General features: G+C 38.5%; 1 protein-coding gene across 4 annotated transcripts in view; it reads right to left on the bottom strand.

Moving 5' to 3' along the window:
• The window catches only part of Nachralpha4 (nicotinic acetylcholine receptor alpha4), a 119140-nt gene extending 104990 nt beyond the window's left edge, over positions 1–14150 (bottom strand). For 2 of the 4 annotated variants that reach the window (XM_070663483.1, XM_070663487.1), the window contains exons 1-2: positions 12812–14149; positions 7666–7947 (exon numbers count right to left, since the gene is read on the bottom strand). In XM_070663483.1, the coding sequence (XP_070519584.1) occupies positions 7666–7872 (207 nt within the window). In that variant the 5' untranslated portion in view covers positions 7873–7947; positions 12812–14149. The other 2 variants (XM_070663485.1, XM_070663486.1) reach the window with 2 other exon arrangements.
• Positions 14151–14796: the final 646 nt, after the last annotated feature.

Below are 14796 nucleotides of genomic sequence, written 5' to 3'. Positions count from 1 at the left end.
CGGCCAACAGACTTGCATTAAGTGCAGTTGATTTAGCACTTCGCAGTGAAATTCGGATCTCAACTTTAGGAAACGCCAAACAACTGCTATGCAGCAAACATAGTAAGCGTAGCTGCTCGTATAAAGCACAAACCGACCGACGTCGGTTGAGCTTCGGTTGCATTGCAATTTGTTTACCGGTGCTTTTGTTACAATTTAGTTAGAAACTTCTGTTTACAATAACAAATAACAATGAGGTATCGATGGAACATGAAATTTGCCTCCGATTCAGATTTAATAATGCAATGTACGTAAATTAAATAATATGAGTATATAATATTATATAAAACGCTGCTGGTTAAATAATATTGAAATAATTTTGTAGAATGAATTAGAAAATTTAAAATAATTATCTTTTACGAGTCAAGTAATATATAATGAGTTTCAAATTTAATTTTAATTATTGATACGCTTCGGTATTTCTTTGTGATTTTACATGAAAATTTATAGGTTAATGATTAATATACTTATATCAATTTGGTCGAAGTAAATTATTTCTGCTTTCAGCAGATTTTTAATTTTCAGCAGACAAGACTTTAATAAAACCCGTCGAAAAGTGTCAATAATTAATACGGACAGCAATTTTGTCGCGTCCCCAATAAACTATAATGTAACATTGTTACTAGACAACGTTGGTATTACCGCAGTTTGGAACTCAAAGCCGAACGTCGATCACATAATCGACAGCTTCCGTTTTCGTATTAAATCGCGGGTCGTTGCTTAAGACTTGGCGAGTTTCAGAAAGTTGTTCGTACGACAAACTTATCGGTTTTAGCTTATAGCATTTACCGAACGTCTTGTTGGTAAAATAATTTCAAAAATTCGCGAAAGAAAGCGTTTTGTTAAGAATATGTTATTGATAATTTTAAAACAATTTAGTTCGATTTAATTTCGTTGTACAATTTTATTGTTACAATTTTTTTTTTTTGTGCACCGCAGATTTCGATATCAGTTAAGGTGCCTTTTTCGCTCGTTAATTCCGTTTGCGATTTACCTCTATCCGCCAGATGGATTTCAGGAGTTTCGTAAATAGTCACGGAACACAGGTGCGAGTATACACGGTTCATTTATCGCGCGGTTAATGACGACCGTCGGGAGTTTCGGTGCACAGACGGGAATCTCGGTGGATTTATCCCTTAATGATTCGCGTCTAAATTAATTGAGAACCATTTGAGGTGTCTGGTCGCATACTGACGGATGGTTCTTATGTTCGCGGTTTACGAGAATGAGTTCGGGGTTTCGACTTTCGTATCAATCCTCGTGTAACGCGATAGGAACCTTTGCGCACGTGAGATCAAATGTATTTCGATTCGATACTGCTCACCTAATCCTACGGGAATCGCTGGAAAATACCCGCGTATTTTCTGACGAAAGGTTGATTTTGAAATTGAGTTTGACGATCTGAAATTACGAGTAATACAATATCAGTTTATGAGCGCAGCCAGATCTTTGTTCAGTAACACTAAAAAAAAGCTCGCTATCTCAAAGACTTATTTGATTTACCTTTCAAAATGCGAAGTCTGATACAAAATCAATATTCTCTTATTTATAACGTTGAATTCAAGGAGGAAGACACAAATTGCGAAATTAAAAAGGGGCACTCGATGTCAAATATCACATTATCATTAACGTAATAAAATGAAAGTGTTGAAAGCTGTGAATAAACGATAATAAAACATATCTAATTATAAAATTAATTGGAAAAATAAAAAATAATCGCTGTTATCGTAATGATTTAAAAAGTCAGGAATCGATGATAGAAGTTCGAGTTGGGAAGATATGTTCGCTGTCCTTTCGAAGGAAACGGTGAACCAGGGAGCTTATAGGACTTTCTCGTGACAAATCGTCGGCGTTTCGGAAATGCACGGTCGCATTTGCGATACTCGCGAGGGCACGTACCGGTGGAAAACTTTTGCCATAACCATTGCTCATTCGAGAGACGTATACTGAAAGCCCTACTTGTTTATATTTCCCCGGGCGTTCCACCTTCTTCCTGTACATAACCGTCTTTTTTGCGTAACCTTTCACGTTCGTTTCGTTACTTTTTCATATCTTTCTGCCTTTAATCAGCATTGGGTTTAATATGATTGAAGCCTTTTTAGTGCTGCAACACAGTACGAAGATCTATCAGACTTTAACCTCGGCTCTACTAATTCTCTGTGTCAGATTTCCGCTTTGACGGAAATTTGATTAACTCCCGGTCACATTTTTTCAGAATTTTTATCAAAATTTTGTCTGTCAGTTAAAAAAAAAAAGAGATTTTAAAAATTGTCTTGTTTATATTTAAAGAAGGGAAGATCTCCGAGTACGTAGCATTTAATATTTCTTTTTACGGTTTATATTTAATTTTTTCGGAGATAATCAGTACGGTATATTCCTCGTACGAAAATAGTATTTAAAATTAGTCATGAAGAAATAGAAAGACAATACCGAACGATTATAATAATACGCAAGTCGTCGTTGCATTTGCAATTTTGCTTAAAGTTTCGGGTTTGTGCCAAATATCAAAGTGAATGCATCAAGGCATCGTATAACGAGGCCTTCGGCGTGTTGTTATGAATACCAAAACAGCGGAGTAGCAAAGGCCACGTTGATACAGAAGAGCCCGAGCGTTAGGCCGTGATAAAGGGTAGTATGTGCGCTCCGTAATACAGAAAGCGGTACGACCACATAAATTATTTGTCACGCGTCATACCTCCGATTTAACAGACGCGAATCCTTCATAATAATTATTTGTAAGGTGAAAATTATTTTACAAACGTTTGATCAAAGTTCTTAATATATCCTCATAATATAAACGTCGGAAATTGAACTAGCAACGTTTCCATTTGTTCAGCTTAATGATAATTCAATAAAAAGACATAATTTAGGAGTGTGAGATTTTTCGATCAAATTACGATCAATTTCTGAATGATTTTCTTTCGTAGAAAATTAGCTGTTTTATATCCGCTTATGGGTAATTTGTGTAGAAGAGTTTAGGAGTTGAGCAGACTTCAAACAGTTCTGCGTTACGCGCAGCGTATGCTTAACAGGACATCATTGTCGTTCAGTAATTAATTCCGATGAAGGCATCACGCCCGAATCAATACAACGTCATTCCAAAAATATCTGTGCAACTTCGGTAGCGACGGGTCTGCGTGCTCTCTGCAATTGTGAAATTTTGATTACATGCACTAACTACGGGATACAAAATTTAATTTCGAAATGCGTAAAATGCGACATGAGTACACATGGATACATATATACATGAATTTTCTTGCTCTCCTGCACAATGCAGCCGGATGACTGCGGCAGACAACGAGCGCGGCCTGATTTACGTGACGACATTAAAACGATACATTCATACACTCGTATGCGCGCGGGGTCACTGCAAATTTCTCCCTGCATATCGGCAGGTAGCGGGTAATTTATAAATTTATGCGCGAGCACATAAATCGAATGGCCGAGGTAACGACGCGGCGATGAAATTATTATATCTCGCCGATGTTGCGCATCATCCACTCGTGCAAACGCGACGACGGCGGACAATGACGACTTTTTTTTTTTTTTTTACCTCAGCACGCCGCTGAACAATGCGTCTCCCTTTCGACAACATTTTGATAACATTAATGCGCGCCGGAGATATGAACGCCCTTTATGCGCCGCGTCAATCACCCCGTCGGCGCAAAATCATTATTCTTCACGCCACGATTAATTAATTCTGACCCCGTTCGATCGAGTTATTTTGCGAAGGGCGCGATTGTACGCAAGAGTGATCATTGCACGTTATTCGACGAAATCAGTCCGGTGATATGTGATCCCGCGTTGAGGAAAAAATCCGGAGCCGATAATCTCCGACGCGCGGCGAAGCGCCGGCAATTTAACGTTGAAATTTCCGGAACAATCGTCATCGCTTCGGGACTTAAAGTGGATGGATCGCCTTGCCCCGCGAGGCCTTCGTAATACGCTTTAATGAACTCTAATGGAATCCAATCGGCAATTCTCGAGAACTTCGGGCCGCTGTGTCGTGCCAACACGTTCGTTCGTGTCGGTAATACCTAGGCCATATATCGTGGCGGTGCAGCGTAAAGTGCACTACTTATGATAGATTGTCTCGACAATAGAGGCGGAACATCGTACGCGTCTTAGACGGGATCGCAAATAGTAACGTATATGAATGATGGCATGCGTATGTACGTGTTGTACACGTATATTAATGACCTATCCTTGTTAGTTCGCCAGTATGTGAAATCTGAAGATTTTTCTCTCTTCCAATTAGCGCTTTCCATCAGTTTATTTTTTTTTTTTTTTAATAAAACTTTGAGAGTTTATTGAAATCCTAACTAGGTGCGATTTAATGATAAAATAACATCTCTTCAAGTAAGATATTGATACCTAGAGAATTACGATTGTTTGCATAGTTTATTAATTAAGTTTAATTGAGCCTTGGAATTTGTCGATTCCATTTTACTGGAAATTGTGTCTTTACATGCTCATCAAAGTTAATTACATTCGAATCCCCGTTAAAGACACTCGCTTATTCTTTTATTTCGTGTAATTAGTTCAATTACGGGTAAAAGTTAATTAAAAGTATAATTACAAAGGGAAGAACATACATTCTTTAAATAATTTCGATTAAATTTTTATAATGAAAGTAATAAAGATTAATCTTTTAAATCGCGCTTTAATACATTTCAGCTTAAAGTTTAACGAAGAGTAATCGTTGATCATCGAATATACGCACGCGAGAAAATTACGTAGTAGATTATGAAAATTTATTTTTACCAATTTCTTATTAATTGTTAATATAAAATTATTCTGAAGCGATATAATATTAAATTTTTAAGCGAATGACTTTTGTTTTTATTAATATTAGTTTCTCGAGCTTAATTTATTCTCTTACTAATTTCTCACTGTGTACAACAAAGAGTAACGAAGTATTATATTTATGAGAAAAAGAGCGAACTTTATAAGGATGCGATGCATCTTCTTCACTCGTTCGCCGCTTCATTTGATACAAATGGAAGAAATATCTTCCCCGCGAGAAGATGCGGCTGACGTAGGATGAAACTTTCACGAGGCTCCATAAAAGCGCGGAGAATTCTCGAGACGGCCAAGAATGCCCGCGGATCTAGCAGCGCTGATGGATATGCCTTTTAAGTCCGATAAAATCGGACGCAATGATGTCCACGCTTATTTCTCTTTTCGTTTTAACCGCCGCCCCTTCCCCCTCCCCCGGTCTTTCGTTAACTTTTAGCAGCCTTTTCTCCCACGCGATTTTGCAAGCCCCGCGGCTCGCAAGCACCGGAGAAAATTGGCGAAGCGCCTCGGCGCTCGTAAAGCTCGAGCTATCTCGAGAAAATGAGAACTCGCGTGATCGCGCTTTGATCACGCAAGAAACCGCGGTGCTGATCGAACGCGGCGTGAAAGCATCCATCAGTGGCTCGTGAGATATGGCGGGATATCGATTCGATGCCGTGCACGAGATTGTGCTCGTAACGACGGCCGCCGTTAGGTTGAGGTAAACTACTTTTCGGTAAGACCGGCGAACTGAATCTTAAACAGGCGATGGGTTTTTTTTTTTTTTTATTGCTTAATATCCGCTCTAGACTTTGATCTTAATCTCGATTAATAATCGAAGGATTTCTGAAACAAACGGGCATCATCTCTTATTTACGACGATGTGGTAACTAGTTATATTGACAGTTTCTGAAGTAATTATTACTTTATAATTTAATTTTTACCTTCTCTTTTGAGAGAAAAAGCATGGAAGAAGGAAGTACTTTTTATTATAATTTTATTTTATCTCTTTGAAAAAGGGGCAAAAATCCAATGAATTAAATTTGATTCGTTTAAGTAATCATTGATCCTCGTCGGATATTATAATTTGTATATAAATTATGACACATGAGACATAATAGTTTGAAGTCGGTTAAATTTTAGTGCGATGCATGCAAAATTTCGTTTAACATAATATGTGCTTCATATAACATGTGCTTCGTATAAAATTTTACCTCGAAAGAAGCCACGCTCGCAGTTTTCGCGCCCAGTCGACAGTAGCGCGAAAGCCCGGTATTTTACAATACCAGCGGTCGTATAAATTGCCATATAATTATGCAGCCGAGAATCCTCCGGTTCGGGAAATATAATTACAACGGACTGAGTCACGTGAAAATTCCTGTGACACACGCGCATAATTACCGGGTCTATAAGTCGGTCGGGAAGGATTTTGCGGTGGATTTACTGGGTTCCGGCATTAAGTCAATTTAATGGCTTCCTATATGTATATCGGACTGTAAAAGCAAAATGCGAGAGTATTCCTTTCTATAAATTGCATTTGCGCATCACTGAATTTGCGCTTCCGGAAAGAGTCATAAAGGGTCACGCAAATTAACTTTGGTTTAAGTGATTTGAATTGTTACACCGGGAATAAATTTCTGATATAATGATCAGTTTTCACTTAGCTTCAATTTTCATTTTACGTTTTAGAGCAAATTGTTTTTACTTTAACAGCGTTTCACTGTAATTTTTCGTAAAATTAATATATCAATAATAAATGCATTTGGCAAAATAATTTGTTAAAGTTAATTATTAAATTAATGACAAGTTTTAGCATATTTTGAAGAGATAGAGAGAAAGACGCCGTTTTCTCAGCTTTGCTAATTAATTTATGCGCGTGTTATTAACCGTAAGTACTTTGCTGCCAAACATATGCAGGAATTAAATGCATAGATGTGAACTTCTGGCGGAGTTACTGAGCAGGAAGATATTCCCTGATTCTCAATGCACATTTACTATCGTTTATTATGCCTTAATGACGAACAAGGTGTGAACACTATGTTCCTTGTTGACATTTAACATAATTAGACATAACGTGTTGCAGGTCAAGCTATTAAATATTATCTACGCGTTTTGAACCTTAAAAGAAAGAGTAAAAATTTAATATTTTATTAATAAAAAATTTTTCTTACAGTTATTGAACACTATTTTTAAAATATTTTAATATAAATTAATTTTTTTATTAACTAAATTCATTATTAATAATATTACAGATTATCAGTAGAATTTTAAATAATGCCTTAAAAGCCTTTATTCGCGCTTCATAACTTTGCGCAGCACAATCATAACACTAAGTAAAATTTCGTCAAAGTTCAACTAAGTAATTATTCCAATTACTCAAGTTTCGTGCCATTTTCGTTTGCGACAATTTGGATTTCTATAGTAGTTTCCGAGGGAGCATCTTAACCTGAATCGCAAATTAGCCATTCTAAAATGTCCGCAGACTTTATAAGCTATTGATTTTATAATAGCTATAACACGCACTTTAATACTCGCGCAAGTTTAACCATCATCTTGGGGGAATATGCAATATCAGCAAAGTTTGAAGACACTTTATACAGATACTTCGGTTGTAGATAACCATTTCTCGACGGAGGTAGAAGGCGTGACGTATAGCGTATCCGTAGATTTATTATATTACGATATTATCGAGCCGTAAGAGAATTAGTGGCGGGAATTCGATCAAACGAATACTGAATTGTGGCCCGACAATCGTGTCGACAATGGCATTTTACTGAAGTTCCGCCGTGAGACGGTTTGTCCCATTTTTAATGAACAGTAATGACTTTCAAAGAAAAGCTCGCTTACCACATCGATGAGCTGCGATAGCTTAAGCTTGATGCATACGCGTAGCACGTCCGAGGTGTTCACCACGGGACGCACGAGTTTGTTGTAGTTGGACAGTAGATCGTCGTAGAGGCGTTTCGCGTCCGGATTCCCGGCGACGGCTCCGTGAACGACCAATGCCGAGAGGAACCATACGCGCAGCGTTTCCCCGATTATGGGGGTCATCATGATCTCCCGATTCCTCCACTGTGAACGACGCGCTGGGCCTCTCTGCACCCTCTCTCGGCCGCACGAATCACGTATCTAATATAAGTGAAAAGATTTAGGTCAATTGCTGCTTTTGTTTTTTTTTATATTTTTTTTTCTTTTTATTTACACGAAAGAGCACCGCTTAGGAACTTCTTAATTACTGTCAAATTTATTATTAGAATAAATTGCAGTGCAATTTAATCAACGCAGAGACTTCTATCATTGATTTTTACTCCTGGAGGTTAATCAGCATAAAATTAACAATAAAGCTCTTGAATTCGTATCTTTTGCAACTCGCTAATTAAATCTCGGATTAAATTTCTTTACAATTATTGCCAGGTGAATTTTAAATTACTCGGGAAATCTTATTTGAAAGTATCTTATATTACCTTTTACTTGATGAATTTAATTAAAGACTTACGAGAAAATATAGCTCTCCGTCCAAATTTTTATTTTTTTTTTTTTTTAAGAAAAAATCCACAAAATTACGCTCAAAATTATTCGGACACAAGAGAAATGCATAAATCCTGATATAGCATGTTACACTAACACAAACGAGACTCCAAGTTAAGCTGCTGTATTACATCTTGCCAAACTGTACTTCGTTACGAGCAATTCCCCGTGTAGAGTATATATACACCCATAGACTGCGAACAGTACAACTTGGACCGCTCGCGGATTTATGGGTGCAAGTAACAAGTTCGACCCTCTTTTCTTCTCGCGTCTCTCTTCGCCGAGGGAGTCAGGGGAAAAAATTTCGCCGCCTTGAATATTAAAGTAACGTCACTCGGTGTAGAATATACAGTTTTGCCGAAAATTTTATTTCTAAAAATCTCGTTCCTTTGATTCTCACTTTCCATTATCGTCGCGAGGTGTTTCGAACCGCGATAGATTTATTCCGCGATGAATATTGCGAGCTTGCAGGTAATACGAATGCAACGATAATCGTCGTCCTAAGTGTAACTACTGCGATACGAGCAGTAAACCGGAACGGTGGCGGACGATCCTATGATCGTCAACCGCGATGCGTAACGATGTTAAAGTGTTCAGACGGAATCGAGCCGATTAACGGCAAGCCAGCACTTGGCGCAGTAGTGCGGGGCGTTGATTTTCGACGCGTATTAAAACGCTAATTCGCGACCGCAAATCGTACGCCGTCGTGGGTCGAGAACTGATCTCGCTTCGGAAATCGTGGGGCACTTCACGCAGGCATTTCGACCGAAACATAACGGACTTTAAACGAATAGAACGGTCAACCACGTTACGCGACAATTTCATCGCGAATGCCACGATTAAACGAGTTAATTGGCCAATTTTAAACTCGGACAAAATGGATTTATGCCCCTTTCTCCGTTACGTAAACCAGGATATTAACGGTATGGCAGAATTGTGAAGATTACAGCAAAACTCGACAACGCCCGTTTTTATAACTTTTAATCTTTCGTCGTAAAAAGTGGCGCGGAAAAAAATTACTCACATATTAAATCTAAAGGAAATTGATACATTTTTATGCTGCAACAAAATGGCATTTTAACATAATTATTCTGTAATCACTATAATGCGGCCGATGTCTGTAGAAAAATTTATGACTACAAATTTGTTGTAATAAAAACCAGGCAGGGACACTTGGTCCTCCTTTCTACTCTTCACATCTTTACATACTCTCAGGACTTTAATATATCCCGAGATAAGAAAGAGCACGAGTTTATATGCGCATTTACCTAATACCATTATGCAACAAAGTTACTAAGCGAGATAATAGAACTGCCAGTGAAACAATATTTTAAAAGCCCCCGTATTCTCCGCGAAATTTTTTCTATTTACCAAGGAGAGACAGCCGACGTCGAGATGTAACTGGCATGGCGGATATTTAACTCAAATGGAGTTTACTGAAAATTGTTAGTCTATTTTCAATGAGGATATTTCAAAATTTAAGTAAACGTAATTATTTTAGACATTCGAATACCATAGATTAGAATTTTTTTTTTATCTACAAAGCGACAGGCTCGCATTATTAATTGAGTTATCGAATCGAATTTTTGGCCGCGAAATCAAAAGCGATCGAATCACAAAATTGTTATTCCACTGGAGATTTTTGCCACTGTTGTTTGAACAAAGCAGGCAGTACCTTCTCTGTCAAGTTAGTGACTTCGGGACCGTAACTCATGTCTATGTCGACGCAGTCGTTGCGACCGATACGCGGGTATTAACGACGGGAATTTACGTGAGTACATACTCCCGGCGACGAGGAAGGATCGATCAACGCTCTGGTCCTGCCTCGTCTGCTGTCGCGCAAATGTCTAATTGCTGTTGCACCGCTAACTAGGTCATCGGTATATTATTTTGGATTAGCTAGTCGAGGAGAGTCGAGCCTCACGGTGCTGTCATCAATCCGAGAATTCGTCTAAATAAAATTGAAATGCGTTAGAAGTTCCTTTATAATATTACATTAAAAAACAAAAATGCTTTACTTATCGTTTTGCAATTGAGATCGGATCTATCGGTTGATCTTAGATTGCGTACAATTCGTAGCTTCAAGCAGCTCGAAATACAATCCAAATGGATTTTAAACAACTTGACGATTCAGCGCAGTTTGCTCGCTTTCATTGTATACTCCTCTCGTACTTCCTCTTTATTTTTCTATCGAGAAAGTAAATTACTTTATAGCACCCTTTGTAATCGCTCGAGCGCCTCCGAGTAAGGATCGTCTCTAGTGCGCGAATTCGATGGAAATCGAGACAATGAACTCGGTTGGCGCTCGATACCGACTGTAAGATTAATGATCAGAACAGGTAATAGTTTTTTCCGGTCAACATTTGCATTTTCGGTACAGGGCAGTCTTTGAAATCGAAGCCGGAATAACATCGAGAGATTATTTAATGACTCCGCGCATAATTTTGTTCCGCGATGTAAACATTAATTTTATTTAAACTTTTTAATTAAAATATTTATCATCAAATACATCATATTACATCTCGTTGTAATAGTTATTGATTTACTGTGTGGGCGAATGTACTGTTTATCTTCATCATAAAATGATTATGGTACGTCGCTGCCGTTTGCGACGATATACAAATTTTTTCGATATATGTCGCGAATTAAAAAGTTATCATGTGGAAACGGCACTTTGTTTTCACTGACGTTCATCTCTGAAACTATTTCAGCATCGACAGAAAGGGTGAAACGCGGTCCGCGAAAAATAGAATTGAAAAACATTTGATCGGCCACACTGAGCCAACGATCGCAAACCACGTGAACTTTCTATTCTTGACAATCCATTAGCTCCCGACTAAAAAGGATTCTACGGTATCGCGCGCCGTAGCATTTCGGTTCAGACGCATAATTGAAAAGACTTAAAATGTACTGCGCTAACGTTAAAAATTTAAACAATCTGTCGATGGGGTCAAAATCCGTTGAACTCCATGGGATTTCTACGATCCGCTGTTTTAATTATGACACGCGAGATGCATTTTTTTTTTGCAAAGTGTCCACGTGTTAAAATAAATAAATAATGTTTGACTTATTTAAAACATCTGTAGGGAACAAATATATTACTATATTCTTTCTGTACAGAGAATTATTATTCGGTGGGTATTACAAAGTAATAATATTAATCAAGGAATAAGAGTAAAATGGTAAAAAATAAAAAAATTGTGGATTAAATTGTATATCTCCGGTATGAGACGATAGGATACGATCGGCAGGATTCCAGAAGAATATTGAAGTTCCTCGTGAATGATATTCAGGATTAGAGCGTTTATTAAACTTCGATAAAAATCGTGGCGCAATTCCAATTCGAATACCGAACGAAAGTTCCGCATGCGGACACAATGGAGAGGATTCCTCACGGCGGAGGATATTGAATCCATCGCGCTGAAGGTACAAGGGAGCGAGAAATAATAAAAAGAACGTCACGCGATATCGCGTGATCCGGGCAACGAAATGTTTCGATAATCTTCGTATCTGAATGAAATAATTCCACGACGGTTTCGCATCGCTGCCACTGAAATCGCGCGAATTGCGAATCGCTCGCATCTTTCCACTCTGCGGCTCGCGCTTTCTGCGATTAAAGTTTATGAGAATTTAGATTAGCGTAGCAGCTGTCGGGAAAGCGCGAACTAATCCCGCAACTTCGCTCTAATTACTTGCGATTATATCTTACGCATGTTTGAATCCTGCACGATGAGTCTTAGAGAATTTATGCGCGCAAATACGAAAATTGTCCCTGTGAATCTCTTACTTTTTGTTTTTCCGCGATTAGGATTCATTTATTTGATAAATTTAATTATTAGATATTGGTATGCATTCTCTGTTTCTGCGACTTAATATTATGTTAATACTACTTTAAATTTTTGCTGAGTTAATATTAAAAAATCAGTATTTAAAAAAAAATTATATATTTATATGCTAATTGTAAACAATAAAACTAATTTAGAAAATATAATAAAATTTTTATGAAAATATGTCGCACGAATCGAGATACACACCAAACTATTTGCATTATAATTTGTATACATTTACATATATTCGATAGTTCTATTTTCTCAAGAATTATATTAAGTTATGAAAATTAATATTAACATATTGCCCAAATTTTGCAACATTTGTGTGCACAATTTCATAGTAAATACTCAGATTTCAAAGGTTTCTATTTGAAATATTTTTATTTTACGTGTTTTCGTCTGAAAAGAGTAGCATAAATTTATTAAAAATTCCTCATAGTTTTCGTTTGAAAATGCGTGGTGAATATAAAAGCATTCGCTATATCCCCCTCGAAAAAAAAGAAATTTGTACATGTCACGCCTACCCAATAATTTGAGTTCAGTCGGAGATAGAGAATTTCGGGTGCTGTCGTTCGTAAGCGGTGCCCGCCGAAGGCAACAACGACGACGAAGGGGTAAACGGGGGTGACACTGACCTAACTTTGCGCGCACTCCAAGCCACGCCGGTCTCTCGCAGCAGCTCTCGGGACCGCTGCACACTCGCACGCACTGCACCCACGACTGAAGGTGGTCGTCGCGGACCGTGGTGCGTCGAGGGGGTGCGCCGGGATCTGAATCGCTTGGAGGCGCCACCGGGTGCGCACCACCGAGCGCAGTATGAGCTTGCGGGGGAGACGGCTATCTGGAAGGGTGGTCTGCTGACGGTGGGGTGGATTCGCGATGGAGGAATCTGGACCGTATTTGCGCGTACCGCTTATGTACGAGGAGATGAGCGCGACACAGTAACCGCGAAGACATCAATCGGAAATAGCGGAAAGAGTGGAAAAGGGGGTCCCTTTATCAAAAGAAATGAATAGTCTTTGATCTAACAAAAGAGAAATTGATGGCCTCAGTGCGTGATTTTTTTAATCCTCTTGAAAGGTCTGCTTAAAAAAAAAAAGAAAAAAAAACGTGCGAAATAAATTGATCATTATTTTTAAAATAAATTAATGACGTGAAATCATTAGGCACGCTGGAAGGCAGACATGGCTTTTGCTGCGCCGACAGCAGCTAGCGAACGTAACTTTAAAGTCGTGTGCGTCGAGTTTCACATGTGCCGCATGTATGTACCGCGCCGGCCGGATTGCCGATGACTGATTTCCTCCCGTTCTCTCATTCTCTGCCTCTGTCACCTAAGGTTACGTACGCTAACCGCTGTCGCCGCGGAAAACGCAATATCTGTTCTTCGGTGTACACGAAACAGTTAAAAATAAAGAAACGATTTAAGTTTTATCCATTTAGAAAGATAAAAAATTATTTCACCACGACTTTTACTTTACGGAAAAATAAAAATATTTTGCTATGTTTTTTGCAAACTATATATTTTTAATCTTTAATCCATAAAACACAAATAAAATTGAGTTTTGTTACTCTAATCTGACGAAAGCTTCTTTTTGCACGAAGTTGTGTTTTATTCGAGTTGTACAATTTAGCGCTCGTATTTTTAACAAGATCAAGCAATTGTCTTGTAACGTTAATTGCTTGATTTCTCAAGATCACGGTAAAACCTCTCTGAATGATGAATTCTGCCATAAAGCGCAATGCGAAACGATTAATCGCTCCTGTTTGGATTATCTTGCTGAGAAATCGGTTGGTTTAATGTCGTTTGGCAAACATACCTAGAACAAAAATAACGATTAAATTTTACATAATTTTTAACGACATAAATCAATTCAAACAAAAAAATTTGACTTTAAAATTTTTATATAATATTGTTTTAAGAATGACTTGAATTTGCTCTGTTATAAAGTTGTTTTCGTATCTCTAACAAAACGTGCATGCACCTTCTCTTAAATAAACAGCTGGTATATAATGATATTGGAGAGATACGTGGCTAGGAAATACGGATAGCGCAGGCTGGCCCGCGTGAATTTAATTTAGAGCCGCTCATGAACCTAGTTCGCCATTTTATGGCGTAGACTAAGCTAACTCCATGAAAAGCACCGGGAGCAGGGCAACGGGTGTTCCTTAGGTAGAACAATAGATCGGTGGCATTGTACGGCGGCGGCATTAACCGGCACACTGTGGCGATCCCTTTAAATCTCCGGTACGAAACATCCGGCTTCCGGCGCGGTCCGATACATTGATGAATTCATATTCCGGTAGCAGCGAAAGGGAGAGAGGAAGCGAGGGAGAGGGGTTATAAGGGCGAAAGAAAAGCTGAGAGGAAAGAAAAGATTTGCCCGGTCTCTGCAAGTCGAAGACGTATCGAATCGAGTAGAACAGGCGTAGCAGAGTGAGTCGTTTCGATTCGGAGTAGCTCATTTATCACCGGACTTTGAACGCCAATCTTCCTCTCGGCAAATAAGAAAAAAAAAAAAAAAAACCAAGGACGAGAGAGTGATAGCGAAGAGCGGAGGGATAAGGGCGACTGGGGAAGTTCGGCGGGGTTGTTTGTCAAGAATTAAACTTCCTTCTTAAT

Source organism: Cardiocondyla obscurior, linkage group LG11 (assembly GCF_019399895.1).
Source record: "Cardiocondyla obscurior isolate alpha-2009 linkage group LG11, Cobs3.1, whole genome shotgun sequence".
NCBI classification, from domain to species: domain Eukaryota; kingdom Metazoa; phylum Arthropoda; class Insecta; order Hymenoptera; family Formicidae; genus Cardiocondyla; species Cardiocondyla obscurior.
The sequence above is the reverse complement of the archived record's forward strand: the minus strand, read 5'-3'. Positions and strand labels throughout refer to the sequence as shown.